We start from the raw sequence: 18,235 nt of genomic DNA, 5'->3' as shown, positions 1-18,235 counted from the left end.
TACAACTTGTCTTTCTAGAAAGAACCTGTATTTTGGATCTGGAAACTAACAGTGGTATTAATGAAAAGTTGTTGCTTTTTAATAGAAAGTGGAATAAAAGATCTATAGGCATTTTGTTCCACTAAAGTGGCCAAAGGACTTAACAGTCTGAGTGGCCTTATTTCTCATTCTTGAAATTTTGAAAGGTGAAATAAACAGTTTTGGGATTAGCACCTCTTTCATTCCAATGCATTAAACTTGCAGTGCATACCACTGAAAATGAGAACATTTCACTTAAAACCGTTAAGTTTGCAACAGTGACAGCATTTTAATAGGCTTTTTATCTTTTGCACCTTTGATTCTCTCTGGAGACCTGATCCCTGAGTGCTTTCAGCAAATTGCCACATCAGCAGAAATCTACATGAATACTGGCCTTATTAATTTTATATTGATAACATTGTGAAATGAGAAGGCTCAGTGCTTACCAGTTGCATTTTGAACTTGACAACAAACGTGAATTACGTATACATGGAAAAATTATTTGAAACAATTTTCTTTTAGTTAACAGTCTATTGGACCTTGTTTTATGTTACGCCTTTAGATAAATTAAATTTGAATGGTTCACAATTATAACCGATTATATTCAGCTTCAATTATAATTCCTAATTGATTCAAGCCTATTAGCACAATGTTAGTAAAAGGCAGTGGTTTGCTCCTAATGAACTTTTATGTATTAGGTAATCACTAAAATCACTAGTCATTAAAAACAGGAGTCTCCTAAATTTCTTAGGGTGGATCCAGCAGGTTGGATGTCTGGGTTCTCAAGACCTGGATTAGCATCTTTTGAGAACTGCAAGGAAGTTAGCACAAAGAACATAACTCAGAACACTAGATAGCTTCTTATTCGTACTGGCGCTACCAATCCAGGGTCCTGCTCCCTCACAGTTCTGAAATCTACGCTGACTTTTTTCTTTCTCAATACAAAGGAATGACCATTTTCTTTCCTTATCGATCCTTCTAGTGTTTTGTTTGGAGGATGGTGGTACATCGAAAAACTTCTGAGAACCCCTCCCTCCATTTTGAGAATTCAGAACTTTATAGCTTCTGTATAAGATAAGAAATTAGAGTGAAGACTCTTACTCATGTTGGAATAGCAAGCACGAAGGCGGCAACGTACGGACATTTGGGTGCTGAAGTGAACCTGGAATGTGGACAGAGGCGGTAGCTGAAAAATCGTGGAGACCAGGGTGCAAACTCAGTTCTAGTCAACGCGAGCGTGGGTTCCAGGTCTGAGACTCCAATCACCTCACAAGAGGTGCGGCGAAATTCCACACTACCCAGAACAACAGCAATCCAGACACACGTTGACCCCTACGGAACTCCGCTGCCGGTGATCTGTAGGCGCTGGATGATGACGTACTCCGCAGACCAGGCGGTGATTGGTTTCCGAATGGGGCGTCGACTGCCAACGCGACGCGGGGCAGTCCTCGCGAGAGCTGCGGACTCCGGTGCGGGATGGCCGCTGAGCCGGGCGGAGCTGGCGCGCGGCTCCCGGAGCCGGCTCTCCGGACCAAGACATGGCCCGGGGGCCCGGCCTGCTAGGCCGGCCTCGCCCCGACGCGGTCGCCATGCCCAAGAGAGGGAAGCGTCTCAAGTTCCGGGCCCACGACGCCTGTTCTGGACGAGGTGGGCGGGGGGCGGGGGCGTTGAAAGACGGTGCTGGCGGCAGGGAGGGGGCTGGACAGCGCCGAGGCGAGCGCTCGCTTGCCTGTAATGGGAGGGCGCTGGGGCTGGGGACCTGCGGTGAGCAGGAGGTCTTGGCGGAGAGGACGCTGACGGAGAGAAGGCTTCCTCTTTTGAGGGTTGTTGCTGTATTTCAGTGACCGTGGCGGATTATGCCAACTCGGATCCGGCGGTCGTGAGGTCTGGACGGGTCAAGAAAGCCGTCGCCAATGCTGTGCAGCAGGAAGGTAGGCTGCCGAAAGACTCAGGCCGGGAAGGCAGAACTAGGTGTTTTATTTTCCTGGAGCTGCGCCTCAATGTTTTTCTTGCAAAAGCCTTTGGGCATCTTCCCATAAACGTGTTTGCTGTCTTCAGTGGCCCCTCATGTATTCGGAGGAGGGGGAAGGGAGGATTAGCCAAGAGCAGTAGCGCTTTCTGTAGCAGAAATATTTTCTTTCTTTGCATCAAAAAAAAAAAAAAAAATCTTTGCGTACTCTTCTGTAGTTTCCACTGCTTTCTAATTGGTTGTTCATCTTTTTCCTGTGGTTCACATATATTCTCCACTTATTCTGCAGTTTGTTTCTTTGTGTAATAATCCTGAGGTATGCTTTTCCTTTTCTCATGTTTCTCCTCCTTTCCAGCTTTTTACTCACAGGTACCTGACACTTGGGCTTTTATGACACCTACTGTCTCCGACTTAGGAACAGGGTCAAATTGGCTTCATTTTCTCTCAAACATTGCTCCTCAGAATTTATACAAATGAGAATAGCATTTACTTTTTGTTTTTATCCTGCAGGGTTTATAGTGGGAGAATAATGCACTCCCTTTTTCTTCAGGTCTGAAGTTGACACTTTTAAGGAGTCAATCTCTGCAACTTTGGGGTCAGTTTGCCTATTGCTTTCCAGTTTTTAGTATTTAAAATGCTAAAATTTCTTTCTTTTTAGTTCTCACCTTTCTTTAGCAGAATGTCTCACACTATTGCTTCCCCCCCCCCTTTTTCCTTATCCTCATGGATGCTGATATCCTAAGTCATTTGTATTTCTGGATGGGACTCTGCCATCTCATTCTCCCCTTATTTTCTTCTAGTAAAATCTCTTTGTGGCTTGGAAGCCTCCCAGGTTCCTGCAGTGGAAGCTCTTTCTGGGGTTGGTGAGCCCTGTGACATCATTGACAGCAGTGATGAGATGGATGCCCAGGAGGAGAGCATCCGTGAGAGAACCGTCTCCAGAAAAAAGAAAAGCAAGAGGCACAAAGGTATAGGGCTTGTTTGCTTTTGGATTAGTCCTGTCTGTGGTGATAACTTGAAGCTGTTCACTTTCTCAGTAGCATAAGAGGTGATACCAGTGGAGAACCAGGGTTTGGATCTTAGTAGTGGGACAGGTTTAATATACCAGGGTTTTCTGTTTTGTCTAAAAATGAGAAGAAAGGAGATAGGTAAGAGTCAGATAGGGAAGATAGTCCAGTAGATTTCTGGAGCTGTAAGCTCAGCTATCGTAGCCATTCCTTGAGAACATATCATTATTAGGTAAAAACCCATATGGTAACATGAAAACAAAAAGCCTTTGCATTTCCGGATTTCTGAACAGGTAAGGAATCAAAGATGTGACCAAATAAATGTTTTCCCAAGTATGTGGATTGTATGTAACCGATTTCATTTTAGCTGAAGCTAGATATTACTATGGACTTTAAGGTGCTCTGCAATTATTAATGTCTGCTTTATGTCTAACAGATACTGTGGGAAATAGAAAAGTATGTAATTTTATACCTAATGGCAATAAAACTCACGCAAATGAAACAAAGAAAAATGAGCTAATAGAATATATAATATGCCAAACCTTCATGCAGTGGTTTGCTCTAAACTTAATGAATCAGACTTTCTTGGGGTAGTACCCAGAATAGCTTTTGAAGCTAAAGTGGTTCCAGTGGTCAGTTAGAGTTAGGGGAAGCTAATGTAATAAGTGATATATGTATTTTTGGTCTCAGATCTACCAGAACTTTTACCTGTACTTGAGAGTCAGGTAACAAATATTTGTATTTACTGAAATACATGGAAATAATTGATAATTAATGAACTGCCATCGCTTTGCTATTATGCCAATTATTGTCAGTGAGACCACTGTTTTCCGGAAGGCCAAAATTAATACATTCCTCATACTTCTTTGTTTTTTAATTTCTTTCTTGAAATCCCTACTCATCATCACCATGCTATTAGAGATTTATCTTGCTCTGTTTTGTTTTTGGGCACACTCCATAGAACAGCTTACAGACTTTTAAAACATCCTTGTTGACATAAAATTCACTTTTTTAAAGTGTTCAATTCAGTGGTTTTAGTACGTTCACATGGTTGTGCAGCTATCAACGTGATTTAAGTTTAGAACATTTCTATTACTCCAGACCTATTAGCATTATTCCTCATTCTCTCCCAACCCTCCCACTCCCCCGGCCCACCCCCCTGACCACTAATTTACTTTCTGTCTGTATAGATTTGCCTGCTCTGGACATTTCATATAAATGGAATCACAAATATGTGACCTTTTGTGTCTGGCTTTTTTCACTTAGCATGTTTTCAAGTTCATTCATTTTGTAGGATATATCAGTCCTTCAGTGTTTTTTCAGTTGGCTATTTTTTTTTTTTTTTTAAAGATTTTCTTTATTTATTCATGAGAGAGAGAGGGAGAGAGAGAGAGAAGCAGGCTCCCAAGGAGCAGGAGGCCCGATGCGGGACTCGATCCCAGGACCCTGGGATCATGACCTGAGCCGAAGGCAGATGCTTAACCATCTGAGCCACCCAGGCGCCCTCAGTTGGCTATTTTGAATAATGCTGCTATGAACACCCTTGGACAAGTTTTTTTTTTTTTAAAGATTTTATTTATTTATTTGAGAGAGAGAGAGAGAATGAGAGCGAGCACGAGAGGGAAGAGGGTCAGGGAGAAGCAGACTCCCTGCTGAGCAGGGAGCCCGATGCGGGACTCGATCCCGGGACCCCAGGATCATGACCTGAGCCGAAGGCAGTCGCTTAACCAACTGAGCCACCCAGGCGCCCTGGACAAGTTTTTGTATGGACATACATTTTCATTTTTGTTGGGTAGGAGTGAAATTGCTGAATCACATGATAACTCTAGTTTAACTTCTTGATTAATTGTCAGAGAGAGAGAGTGTGTATGTGTGTGTGTGTTGTATTTTAAAGATTTTATTTATTTGAGAGAGAGAGCATGAGAGAGCACAAGGCAGCAGGAGGGGCAGAGGGAGATTGAGAGGGAGAAGCAGACTTCCTGCTGACCAGGGAATCCAACACGGGTCTCAGTCCCAGCACGCTGGGATCATGACCTGAGCTGAAGGCAGACACTTAATGAACTGACCGAGTCACCCAGGTGCCCTGCCGGTGTGTTTTTTGAGGTTTCCATTTTGCATTCCACCAGCAGTGTGCGAAGAGTTCCAGTTTCTCTACATTCTCACCAACACTTGTATTGTCTGACTTTTTAAATCATAACCATCTTACTGGCTGTCAAGTGGTATCTCATAGTTTTGATTTGCATTTCTTTGATGGCTAATGATGTTGAGCATCTTTTCGTATGTGATTATTGCCCATTTTTATGTTCTTCAGAGAAGAAGAAATGTCTATTCAAATCCTTTGCCCATTTTTTTTTTAAGATTTTATTTATTTGAGAGAGAAAGTGGGTGCAACAGAGAGAGCACAAGCTGGGGGTGGGGCAGAAGGAGAGGGGGAAGGAGAAGCAGACTTCTCGCTGAGCAGAGAGCCCAACATAGGACTTGATCCCAGGACTCCGAGATCATGACCTCAGCTGAAGGCAGATGTTTAACCGACTGAGCCACCTAGGCGCCCTCGTTTGCCCATTTTAAATTTGGGTTATCTTTTTATTACTGAATTGTGGGAATTCTTTGTATATTCAGGATATTAGTCACTTACTAGATACATGATTTGTGGCTTACAGACTTGTAAGTATAATTCATCTTTTAGTTGTTTGCTCTGCTTTACTCCCATTAGGTTTCTTTGTTCTAGTCAGACTGGTCTTTTTTTCCCCCTTCTTTCTTTTAGCTCCTTTTTAATGAAACGAATATAGAAGAAGAGAGAACAGTATAAGGAATCCCATCTAGCTCTTAACCCAGCATTAACACCTACTGACTCATGGCCATTTTTGTTTCAGCCACTATTCCCCCACCCCAACACACACACTGTGCATTATTCTGAAGTAATTTCCAAATATCCTATTATTATCTCTAAATGTTTTGGTGGTTCCCTCCAAAAGACAAATACTCTTTAATAAAAAAAAATCATGTCTAAAAAAGTTTACAGTAATTTCTTGATAGCATCAAAATCCTGTTAAACTTTTCTCTTTATTGCCATTACATGTATTTTGTTTTTCTAAGTATCTGGACTTCCTGTTAGCTGTTTATTTCAATTGGAATACTTTTGCTCTTAATCTGTATCTATCAAAGTTCTTTCTGTCCTTCGTGGCTTATCTCTGTGGAGCTTTCTTTTACTGATTCCATTTCCTATGTTTTGAAATTTCTTAATGACGTTGTTTAAAACACTGACAATTATTCCTCATCAGTAATTGCTGAGTTTTGTCCCTGAAGATAACATTTTTTAATAGCACTGTGCTTTGTAAAAGTCCTGATGGGTCTCAGTGGGAGAAATTCTGATAGTCATTTACCTTCTCCTTCAGAGAGAGACTTAATGTAGGAAAAGATGGGGCTCAAACATGTTAGGACTAAGCCTTCAGTGGTCACTGGAGATTACAGGGAAGATTAGGAACCAGAAAAGAGGATGTCGTTTTAGAGGTACTGGTCTCTGTCATGAAGAACCTAATGCAATGACCTGTCTGAGTCATACTGCTGCAGTTAGCTCAAAAAGTAGAGGCAGCTTTGGGGAGGTAGTGTAGGATCTTTGTGCCCGGGAAACAGAAAGAAGAAAGCTGGTTTTTGGATAGTTCTGTGACTAGGTCTGAATTACAGGTTAGAAGTAGGGTTTGCCCAGATGCAAGTGTCTTTATGGAGTGTGAGTTTTTACTTGAATCTGAGACACCGAGTGGACCTCAGGGTCAAGAGAATGAATCCTAACAAAGTCTGAAGGAGAAGGAGGTGGGGATACATTGTCACAGGGCTTCTTTGAGTACTGAACGCCCATGGCTGGGATCGTATGTCAAACTGGCAATGAAATGAGGAACTAGAAGGAAAGAAACTTCTACAGGCATTTACTGAGTAATGAAAATATACCATAACTTACTGGGTGTTTTATTGAGCTTGCACTTTGAGGTTTCCTCCTACCATCTTAAAATCAGTTGTTGTTTTTTGGGCGCCTGGGTGGCTCAGTTGGTTAAGCAACTGCCTTCGGCTCAGGTCATGATCCTGGAGTCCCGGGATTGAGTCCCACATCGGGCTCCCTGCTCAGCGGGGAGTCTGCTTCTCCCTCTGACCCTCTTCCCTCTCGTGATCAGTTGTTTTAAATGACTGAACTGAAGACAATGTTTGGTGGAAGGGGACCATGAGGGAAATCAGGGGCAGAGTTTATAGTGCAAAGCTGGAATTTAGAGTAGAAACCTGGGTCTGTTTACCTTCTTTTTTTTTTTAAAGATTTATTTATTTGAGAGAGCGAGAAAGAGAGAGAGAGAGAGAGTACATGAGGGGGGGAGGGTTAGAGGGAGAAGCAGACTCCTCGCTGAGCAGGGAGCCCGATGCGGGATTCGATCCCGTGACTCCAGGATCATGAGCTGAGCTGAAGGCAGTCGCTTAACCAACTGAGCCACCCAGGCGCGTTGGGTCTGTTTATCTTAACTAGTGGCAAGGTTATGTCTTCTTACTAGTAAAATGGGCACAGTAATATTTTCCTATTTGTGTTGAAGAATTATTAGAATGGAATGATAGTAAAGTGTGCAAAACTTTGATAAACTTTGAAAACTTCAAAATAGTATGTGAATAGTTGTTAAAGAAAGGCCTTAAGAATGAGACCTGGTCACTTGGGCAACAGAGAGCAAAAGTTTCCAGCAGCTAGAAGAAGCAGGAAATGATGAGTCTGAGAGGCTTCGTTGGACCTATTTAAAACCATTTTCTTAACTGTGCAAGCCCTGGGAGAATTGAAATGATTGGGGATCTTTAGATATGTACATAATCGAAGGTCAAAGCTTATAGTTCTTTTTTTTTTTTTCTGTTTCAGAAGATCTGGACGGGGCTGGAGGAGAAGAGTATCCCATGGATATTTGGCTATTGCTGGCCTCCTATATCCGTCCTGAGGACATTGTGAATTTTTCTCTGATTTGTAAGAATGCCTGGACTGTCACTTGCACTGCTGCCTTTTGGACCAGGTTGTACCGAAGGTGCGACCACAGAGACTCACTCTGTTATCTGTGTAGCTGATTTCATTGCTGTTTGTGATTTGGAGCTACTCCCTGGATGGTGACCTCTTTTCATTTTCTCTACTCCATGCCTGGGCATGAGCCTAGCTTTGGACTCCTTGAGCCCCTCTCTAATTTAAGTTTGGTATTATTAATTTGTCCAGGTAATTGTCTTCCCTTTGGTTGCCCCCTCCCCCCATCCAGTATCCACTTTCAGCAAAAAATCTTGCTTCAGGTCTTAAGAAGAACTGTGCTTGACTTGTCTTCAGAAGTTTATCTTAGCTAGAATTTTCGAAAGCTGTAGATGCCTATCTATTTATCTTTCTAACTGGATTAGTTATTTCTTAGTTGGGTAGTTACCATGAAGTATCATAGTTTTTGTATTCATGCTGCCCTGTGTTTAGTTGTAGTGGTGAGGAGAGAGTGAATGATAGGATTAATAAGACAGCTAGCTTTTGATACCGGGCACAGAAGTGTAATGAAGATTATAAACTGTCAATTAGGATGGTGTGGGAAGGGATGTTGAAATGGAAGGGTGTAGAGAACTTGCTGAGACCCGTGGTGGGAGAACCTGGTGGTTCTTCAGTACACATTCCTTTTGAGCAACTGAAGTATATTGTACTGGTGTCACATCTGAGACTTGCCATTTTTTAGAGTAAAATAGGATTTAAAATTTTAACATGGATGGAGGGCAGGATTATAAGGTATATGTGAAGTGGGTTTTGCATAGCAAAGAAGCAAAAGTAGCTGAGAAATGAAGGAGGTGTGATTTGTGTGTGTGTGTGTGTGTGTGTGTGTGTGTGTGTATGAGAGAACATTGGGGACAAGCTAACTACTGGCCAGTAGAATAGTATAATTAAATTGACACAGAGACCAGGAATCCTAGGAGACTGAGCTGGAGCAGGAGAGACAGGTCACATATTGGTAGGAGTAATGTGTCATATTTCAGGCACTACACGCTGGGTGCCTCTCTGCCTTTGCGCCTGCGACCAGAGTCAATGGAGAAGCTGCGCTGTCTCCGGGCGTGTGTGATCCGATCTCTATACCATATGTATGAGCCGTTTGCTGCTCGAATCTCCAAGAATCCAGCCATTCCAGAAAGCACTCCCAGCACATTAAAGAATTCCAAAGTAAGTGAGAATTATTGTTGGGGCCTAACTAATGGTATGGTGGGCCTGTTAATATGGCTTGTCTCCAGCTTCCTTGATGGGGAGGGCTAGGGCTGTTGGTCCCAGGCTGCGAGGGGGCTAATGTAAACTTTCACTTCTCTAAGACATTCCTGCTCTGTTGGGCTGGCTTCTCTTCTCTTTACCTTAAAGCTTTCTTGTGCTTTTAGCATATTCTTTATTCTCTTTAATTTATTCTCATGCATTGTACATTGGACCACTTTAGATGATTTTGATGGTTTGGGTTAGGAAGAGCACAACTCAAATGGTAGATGTAAACTGCAAATCTTAACAGGGTGCTGTAAATCATGATGCAAAGATATAACATGAACACCTTAGTAATTTTCTTTTCCTAACGTGACCTTGATATCTGGGATTCTTCTTTCTTGTTGACCTCTTTAAAAGATTTTGGTGTAGACTTTAACATACGCTAAGTGCCCACTATTGCCAAGCTCTGGGCTAGGTTGTTTCAGAGACTATAACTCACAGACTTTAGCTCTCAAATTCTTCGTGTATCCTAGGCTATTTCTTATATCTTGGGATTTCCCCCGTAGCTTATATTCATACATTGTATTCAAGTGTTTGGCATTCTTCTGATTTGTAAATAGGTCTGTTAGCCTTTGATCCTTTCTCTCCTTTTCTCCATAATGAAGTGTCCAGTGAACCCACCTTTGCCAAACTATACCAGTACAACAGATATGATTACTTAGGCAAGTTGATGTCTCAGCCTATTTCTCCTTCAACCAATACCATTGTCTGAATTTTGTATCTTTTGTGTTAGTGGGTAATTTTTATTACTCTGTTCCTACCCCAAATCTGATGTTCTATAGCACTTTCTATTCTCTTCTGTTTTGTTTTTTGGATGTTCTGTAATGACTCTTCTACCCTAGTTTAGCTCCTGTGTGATAATATTCCACCTGATACATACTGATCGAAAGGGTACTGTTGGTTTCAAAACTATCAGGGTTCCTTCGAGGGTTGCAAACTGAGATGGTCAGGGCCATGGGCTGAGCTCAATTTAATACCACACTAGCTGGTGGCTTTAGGGCAGGAGTAGAATGCGTGGCGACTAGCATTTCACCTAGCAGCTGCTTTTGCTAGTAATATGAGTGGACAGTGTATCATCTCACATTTGCAGTTTCCCTCCCCAGAAACATTTGATAGTATCAGACCAGCTATGATGAGGTGGGGATCATCCCAGAGCTAACCATGCCAGGTATGAATCAGTTGCTGGGAGTAGAGCAGCATTGGGCAGACTCCTCGTGCTCGACACATCCTAGCGGCTCCAGTGCACAATGCAAGTGCTACTGCCTAAATCGAAAATGCCCGTGTCTTCGTGTTCTTGTCACTGTATATTAACTTTTTAAAAGTAGATTATAAAAACCAAGGTGGTGATAACTAAGTTCTTAATCCAGACAGTAAGTCCAGGCCACCTGGCTGCTGCTTTTGTGCCTTGCTAGAGATCTCTGGAGAGGATATGGGACCTGCAGTAACAGATGTCCCATGCACGGCCTTGCCACTTGTATAACCACAATCGCATGGCATTTAGGGAGTTGGCAGCATGCCTGAGGAAGTTGTCCCAGGTTCCTGGACTCCAGCTTTTCGTATTTGATTCTCCCTCTCTCTCTTTTCAATAGCATAGCTTGTATGGGACACTGGAGCCGCTGTGATGGCAGCAGAAGTATTTGCCCCTTAAAGCCAAGCCCATTATTTTTGATGGAACAGCGGGACGTACAGGGCATGTCTGAAGGGCAGGACAGCTGGCACGGCGGACGACCCACCCCTTATCCCCTGGGAGGTACTTAACTTCTTGTGTTAACCCTAGCTGTAGCCTGACTTTTATGGAGGGGCTTACTCTAGACAATTCAGCCCAGCTCTGTCATTTTCACACCGGCTCTCTGCTCCCAGAAGGTCCTGAGTGGCTTGCCCCCGTTCCAGGGACGGCCATCTCTGCCTGCCTTATGGCTTTGTTATCATCTTGCCTGGTGGCTGCTGGCTGCCCTTATATTTTCATATTTTCGTATAGAGGAGTGGCTCGCTGACTGAGAGAATGTCCCAGTCTCTAGAGACCATGTTTCTGTCTTTAAAGATGAGAACAGTGGGGGTTGCCCTCAACAGCATCTGAGGTTGACTTATATCGGTCCCTCTTCTCTTTACTGAATAGCCCTGGGATTGTCTCTTTCCATGTTGCACCATTGTCAAATTGGGGGGGGTCTCTATCTGTGCCAAAGTAAAATCTCAGCATTGGGACCGTGGCTGGCCTTGGAGCTGTCAGACAGGTTTTTGCTGATTATTTTTTGTTACCTTACTTTGATTTTTTCCTTTTCTATCATTTATTTATTTTCGGTTTATTTTATTTTTATTTTCTTACAGTGCTTACTTTTCTGGTGCAGAAAGATTGTTGGGAACAGACAGGAACCAATGTGGGAATTCAACTTTAAGTTCAAAAAACAGGTATGTAGTCATATCTTCTCTTTGTTTTTCAGGTAGTATGTTGTTCTAATAAATTTCACTAGGCATAAAATTGTCTTATTGAAATGAAATAGTACACATCAAAATTTATGATAACGCCATGAAAAGAAAAGGTAGAAGGAACTATTCTGTAAGAAAGAGACAGCAGTATAATAGCTGAATGAGTGGGTACTGTATCAGGGAACAAAGGGCTATAAAAGACACTTGGGACAATTCAGGAGATTTGAGTATGCTGTAAATGTTAGATGACATGAAATTGTTGTTAATTTCTCAGGTGTGATAATGATACTGTGGTTATATGTGTCTTTATTCATGCTGAATAGGGGTGGAGCGTCAGTGCTCCTTTCAGATGGCTTTGTCCCCTTTACCATCTTATACATACATAAAATGAGAGGTGGGAGGAGGGAAAGCAAATGTGAAATGTCTAACGGTAGAGGGTATACAGGAGTTTTTTGCACTATTTTATTAACTTTCTGTATAGTTGAAGACTTTCTAAAGATGGGAAAAAGGGGAAAACTTGTTTTAACAATGTACTGAGGTTATTTGCCTATAATTTTTTTGTTTTTCAAAGCAAAGCTATTTGCAGACAACAATAATTTGTATGGTTTTATACCTGAGGCCTTTCGGGGAAGTCCTGAGGAAAGGGACTGCTGCCAGGAGGCTATTTATAAGAAGAATAGATAGTATTCTACTCCGTTTCTGCCTTTTGCTTAGACTGTACCTGAGATCTTGGCCACAGTGAGGATCTACTTTGCTTGCCTTTACTTCTTATCCTCAGCAGCTCATTTCTTCCTTCTGTCTCCCCTACTTAGTATCTCACTGAGGAGACACATTACGAATAAGATTAGTTATCCCTCACTTGATGAGTTACAGATAAGTTTGTAATTAAAGTGAATCATATTTTTCCATTGATTTTTCATAAACATGGCTTTAGGGAAGAATTTTGGTTTCTAGTCATTTGATTTTAATAAGATGTCTTCAACTGTGATATACATTAGATGGTGGTGGTAAGTCCACCATAGGACCTTTCTGGGAAGGGGCTGCAGGGTAGTCTCAGCAGTGTTCAAGCTGAGAGCAGAATTAACTGCAGGAAGGTGAATGCTCAGATTCTTTAGTTCTGAGACTTGTGGTTCTTTTATTTATGGTGCCTAGAATTAGATGGCCACTTCTGCTTCTATCCCTTTTGTGCAGCAGATGTCTTTTGGAGTCCGACGAGTCACGAGGAATTTGCGATCTTTCAAACATTGGGGAGCCTCTGATAGAACTATATGTTTCCATTTTTTGCCAGATGCCAGGAAATACTGTCTAAATGAAGCATATGCTGACTACCACATTGCTTATCCAGATGTGTTTCCTCTTCTTTCAAAGGGCAGGTTTTCCTTGATCTGTATAGAAACCAGTATGTATATAAAGAGAACCATAGGATTTTCACTGGTGGAGTCTTAGAGCCATCAACATTTCCTCTAAGCCATTCGAGTAATTTTCAGTTCTCTTTAGTCTCCTAGATTAAAGAGCAAGTGTGTGGGAGGGTTGCAGCCTCCCATTCAGTATGAAGATGTTCATACCAACCCAGACCAGGACTGCTGCCTACTGCAGGTCACCACCCTCAATTTCATCTTTATTCCAATTGTCATGGGAATGATATTTACCCTGGTAAGTGGAAACAGAATGCCACCCTTCTTTTGTAGACTCTCACTATACCTAGGTTTTGAAAGAAATTTGTAAATTTAACCATTGAGGAAGAAATCTTTGAAGTATAATTTTTTAAAAAAGTTTGAAAGCAGACTTGTATATGAGAAATGGAGTTAATTATGTCTGAATATTTTATCTCTGTTTCCTTCTTATAGTAAAGGGAATGTTTTTGCATCTTTTTTGTAGTGATCATTAATATTTGAGAAACAGTATCCTTTCAGGGATAATAATGAGGCTTATATGTGAGCACTGTATTTCAGGACCTCAGGCTTGCTTGTTGTGGTGTCGTAAATGGAATACTAAAATGTAAGGTGACCAGCTCTGTCCCTTATGTGATGATGACTATTCAAGCCTTAGCTAAGAATTAGATTAGTAAATAACAAATATGTCTCTGGAATACTAAAATGTAAGGTGACCAGCTCTGTCCCTTATGTGATGATGACTATTCAAGCTTTAGCTAAGAATTAGATTAGTAAATAACAAATATGTCTCTGGCATATTTTCCAGGTTTTTAAAATTTTCAACTGGATTGACAACTTGAGAGTATCTGCAGTTTATCTTCTCTGTCCTTTAGGCTTATGTTCAGAGATACGTGGGGTTCCCCCCTCTGCACTGAAAATAGATTTGTTCTTATTTATATATCTTTTCATTCATTCATTCATTTGAGAGAGAGCGAGCGAGAGAGAGAATAAGAGGTGGGGTGGGAGGTGCAGAGGGAGAGGGAGAAGCAGATTCCCCACTGAGCAGGGAGCCCCATGCAGGGATCAGTCCTGGGGCTCCAGGATCATGACCTGAGCCCTGAAGGCAGATCCTTAACTGACTGAACCACCCAGGCGCCCAGCTTTATTCTTTTTTTAATGGTAAAATAAATAATGCATACTTCATGGAAAGAATTTAAATAATACATAAATACGTGGAAAAAGTAAAGGTGACCTACACTTTTACTGGCCTCTAACTATGACCCTTTTGGGAACTGTTCTTTAATGTATCTGTTGTTATGTACTTGTATATACCCACTCTCTTAAATGATTTTGTTTAATTGAGATTATACTATTTATGCTGTTTGGGTTGTTAGGCACCTCTCCCCTCCCTCTAGGTTAAGTCACATTAGTGACCTAGTAATATACTTATATTCCATAGACTTCATATTCACATAATTCTGTTCAGACCAGCATATACATAAACAGATTTAGAGAATTTGTGGTTTATTTTACCAAAAATGTGATCAGACGTATGTTTCATGCATCTTGTTTGACTAGCTTAACAATATCTCATCAGAACCCCTTCAAGTCATTTTGTATAGTTCTAACCCAGTTTTTAAAAAATTGGCTTCAGTGCTAGTCTGTGTGCATGCATCCTAATTTATTCAGCCATTTGAGAGGCTTTCTTTAGCATAGTTTAAATATGAAGAATTTCATTTTGTGGTCTAGCCGGTGTAAATTTTGTCTAGACTGTCTTATTTCAGAGTGAGCCGTGGGAAAACAAGGTTGTTTAATTTGGGTACTGAATTTGCTTTTCCCTCCTAGTTTACTATCAATGTGAGCACGGACATGCGGCATCATCGTGTGAGACTGGTGTTCCAAGATTCTCCTGTCCATGGTGGTCGGAAACTGCGCAGTGAACAGGGTGTGCAAGTCATCCTGGACCCAGTGCACAGCGTTCGACTCTTTGACTGGTGGCATCCTCAGTATCCATTCTCCCTGAGAGCCTAGTTACTGCTTCCTGTCCCTGAGGGCGGCCCTGAACTAGGCCAGTCCATTAGTAATCAGATTCCAGTTTGGAAGGGGTGTCTGGATTGTATATCTGGTTAGTAATGCACATGCTCTTCCGGTTCCCGGGGCTCCTCTTAGGGGAAGGAGAAGGATTGAATCAAGAGGAAAAACAACTATGATTTATAAACGTATTTTAAAATGTAAAAATTTGCATTTGAAAGGAGAAACCTGGCCCTATTTTCTGTGTTAAACCCCATTTGGTGCTATTGAGTTTGTTCTTTATTCTTTTATCCCAGCAAAAATGGATGATCTTGCTCTAGGGAAAAATTAAACTCATCCATCTCCAAACAAGGACGTTTCAGCATTCCCTTGCGATCAGAGAGGAGCCTGCGAGGCCTGAAATTGTTGCTACGGTTGCTTCCCATTAAGCTGCCCCTCAAATTCAAGTGAATATTTTCTCTTCTCCCTTTACCCTTCTCCAGAAATAAAGCAGGTGACAGGGTTTTCAGAATCTTACAAGATTGACTTGTGTATCTTTCTTTAAAAATACTTTTTGGATATTTATTGCGTAAATATTCTTTGGCCGATTTTGGATTTTAGGTATTTTTTTTTGCATGAGGTTTGATGGTGGTGGTGGTGATGACTTTGTGCCCTTGGTACTGTACTAGGAACTTTACGTAATATCTCTCGTTCTCATGACCCTGCAAGTGGGTGATACTGTTCCCATTCTGTAGTTGAGAAAACTGCATCAGTGACTTACCCAAGGCCATATGGCCAGGGCTCTTTGCTATATCACAGTTAAAAAAGTTCAGTTTCATTCGCTGTGGTAGATGGGGGCAAAAGGGAGTAGGCAGAGTGTACATAGATAAGAAAGTAAAAGGGTGAGTAAAAATTTGATCGTGATATACCTTATCCCTAATCAGCCTAAAAGGTATATCAGATTGATGAAAGGGCCTTTGAAATATGTTTCTAAGTAAATTGTAAAGCTAACCAAGAAAGGCAGGAAGGATAAGAAGGATAATGATATTTTCATTGAGTTGTTAGAAAGGCATTTATTATGCTGAAGGTCATTTAAAAAAAAATGCATCCCATATTGAAAGTAGGCTCCTGAACTATAAACACTTAGTGACCTTCTTCTGCTCTGCCTGGCCCTGTGCTGCCTGTCATCCTGTGTGCCTACAGGAGCCTGGCCTTTCATCCCTGCAGAAATGCTAATGTCCTGTTAGAGGACTTGCTGTAGCTGGTGGACTCTGAGAAGAGGATCACGGGTGGGATTTTGGTTTTATTTTGTGTCTGCTAACAAGATAACCTTGCTACTTGTCCTCCCTTCTCAGCCCTCCCAAGTTAGCCAGTGAGCTGGGTATTAGCCGGATGTTGCCATGAGATGGGCATTAATATATTCTTAAAACATGAAAATCTTGTGGGGGCAGTTATTATCACAAACCAAACTGTTAAATTAGTGTGTGGCTTTTTTTTTTTCTCCTTAATCATCCTCCCTAACCCCTGCTATTTAAAGAATATTCTTAGGAAGCAGCTGCTTTATACTGCTGCTAACAGTTAAATGTTACCCCGCACTGAGGGTGGTACTCAAAGCTGTTCACACGAAAGTGAGCCTTGGTCAGTGAAAATCAGAATTTGGGCATGTAAATGATAAACAAAAGAACCCAAAGACAATAAGCATCCTGGACAGTAAGTACCTTCACAAGCAAAAGTTGCTTCTTTGAGGCAGAAGGAGAGAAGCACAGAGTTCTGGTTCCCTGGACTGAAGATGCCATGAAGTAGAAGGGAATTATTCTGGTGGATCGATGTCCTCCCCCGATTTGGGAGGTACCTTTAAAAGGGGAGTGAAATTAATTGGTTTAATAATTGTGTTCTGACTCAACTTCTAAGTTTTCATATTAAACCTTATGATGATGATAGATACAATATTAGGTATTGTCTCAGCTGTTCTCTTAGCTTGATATTGATAGACACTTGGTAAAGTGTGTTATCCTGGCTTCAGCCTTCCCTCTGCATTGACCGAGTTGCCTTTTCCAGGATGATTCATTTTAGTGAAAGGATGTGCGAAGTGTCTCAGATTTCCTCTTGAAGAACCCCAAACCACCTGGAGAAGAGTTGGAACTTTCTGGACTACTTTTGTAAAAACTGCTTTGTAATTTTCACTTTTAAAAATACATCTCTTGATTTTGCTCTCAGGGTCAGACAAACAAAATAACACAAATTTAGCTTCATTTCTCACCCTCATAATAAATCAGAATTACTCAGATTTTTCTGCCTTTTGCTGAAGATACAAGGAAACAAAGCCAATTGGTGAATATACTGGGAGGAAGAAAAAAAATGAAAGGTGGTATGTGCCACTGATTTCAACTATATACAGTGTTTGTTGCAGAAGATACAGAACATGTTGTATGTATATTTATAAATATGTACATATTGCGTGTATATAAAAATTCTTTGCACTTGTAACAGCGCTTACTGGGTATTGTAAGGGATTGAGTAGGCACTGTGATGACACTTCACAAACCAGATGGGAAAGATGCAATTAATAGCCACACGGGACAGGGTAAGGAGCAGTTCAGGAAAACGGAGAGATTTAACTAAAATTTGTCAGTCAGGAATTTGGCATTGAGACTGTCTTCGTACTATGTATATGTACCAGACAAACATTTCATATTCTAGTAACAGTGTTAGCACAGCCAAGGTCCTGAATTCAGGCGAGCAATTCACTCAAGTGCGCACTACGGAAATGTATCTGGATTTCAAGACTCTCCACTTAATAAATAGATGCGACCAAAGGAAAAGTAATAAATGGGCACAAGAGAGCAGGTGTGAAAGGTGACAGGCCATTGGCAACGATTACAAGGCCAGGACTGAGGCCAATTTAGGGACAGGTGGTTAGATGAGGAACAAGGGTGGAGGTCAAATGGAGGGACAGGACATGTGCTGCGCCTCACTGGGAAAGAGAGAGGGCGCCGCTGAGCCCCGACACTTTAGTCGTCTTGGGTAAAAGTGTTCTCCGCCACCTCAGAGGGACTCTCCGAGCCAAGCCAAGATGGCGCGCAGTAGCAAAGTGGCTCTTATCACGTGCCGGGGCGGGGGCGTGGCCTGGGGGGAGCTGGCCAGGCCCCGCCCTTGGGGG

The 18,235-nt window shown here is 41.8% G+C and overlaps 1 protein-coding gene across 2 annotated transcripts; it reads left to right on the top strand.

Moving 5' to 3' along the window:
- Positions 1–1,462: 1,462 nt before the first annotated feature.
- Positions 1,463–15,615, top strand: TMEM183A (transmembrane protein 183A). Of its 2 annotated transcripts, none has more exons than XM_028120284.2 (8): positions 1,463–1,665; positions 1,860–1,949; positions 2,788–2,955; positions 7,880–8,036; positions 9,004–9,184; positions 11,594–11,674; positions 13,190–13,345; positions 14,911–15,615. In XM_028120284.2, exons 1-8 carry the CDS (start codon positions 1,557–1,559, stop codon positions 15,094–15,096), a joined length of 1,128 nt encoding a protein of 375 aa, XP_027976085.1. In that variant the 5' UTR covers positions 1,463–1,556; the 3' UTR covers positions 15,097–15,615. The 2 variants fall into 2 exon arrangements, with proteins under 2 accessions (XP_027976085.1, XP_027976084.1); XM_028120283.2 differs by having other exon boundaries at positions 7,877–8,036.
- The last annotated feature ends 2,620 nt before the right edge of the window (positions 15,616–18,235 follow it).

The sequence above is a fragment of the Eumetopias jubatus genome, unplaced genomic scaffold, assembly GCF_037043125.1.
Source record: "Eumetopias jubatus isolate StellerSeaLion01/CBP00866 unplaced genomic scaffold, mEumJub1_p1.0 scaffold_12, whole genome shotgun sequence".
Classification (NCBI taxonomy): Eukaryota; Metazoa; Chordata; class Mammalia; order Carnivora; family Otariidae; genus Eumetopias; species Eumetopias jubatus.
Note: the sequence above shows the minus strand (reverse complement) of the source record. Positions and strands in the feature narration are given on the sequence as shown.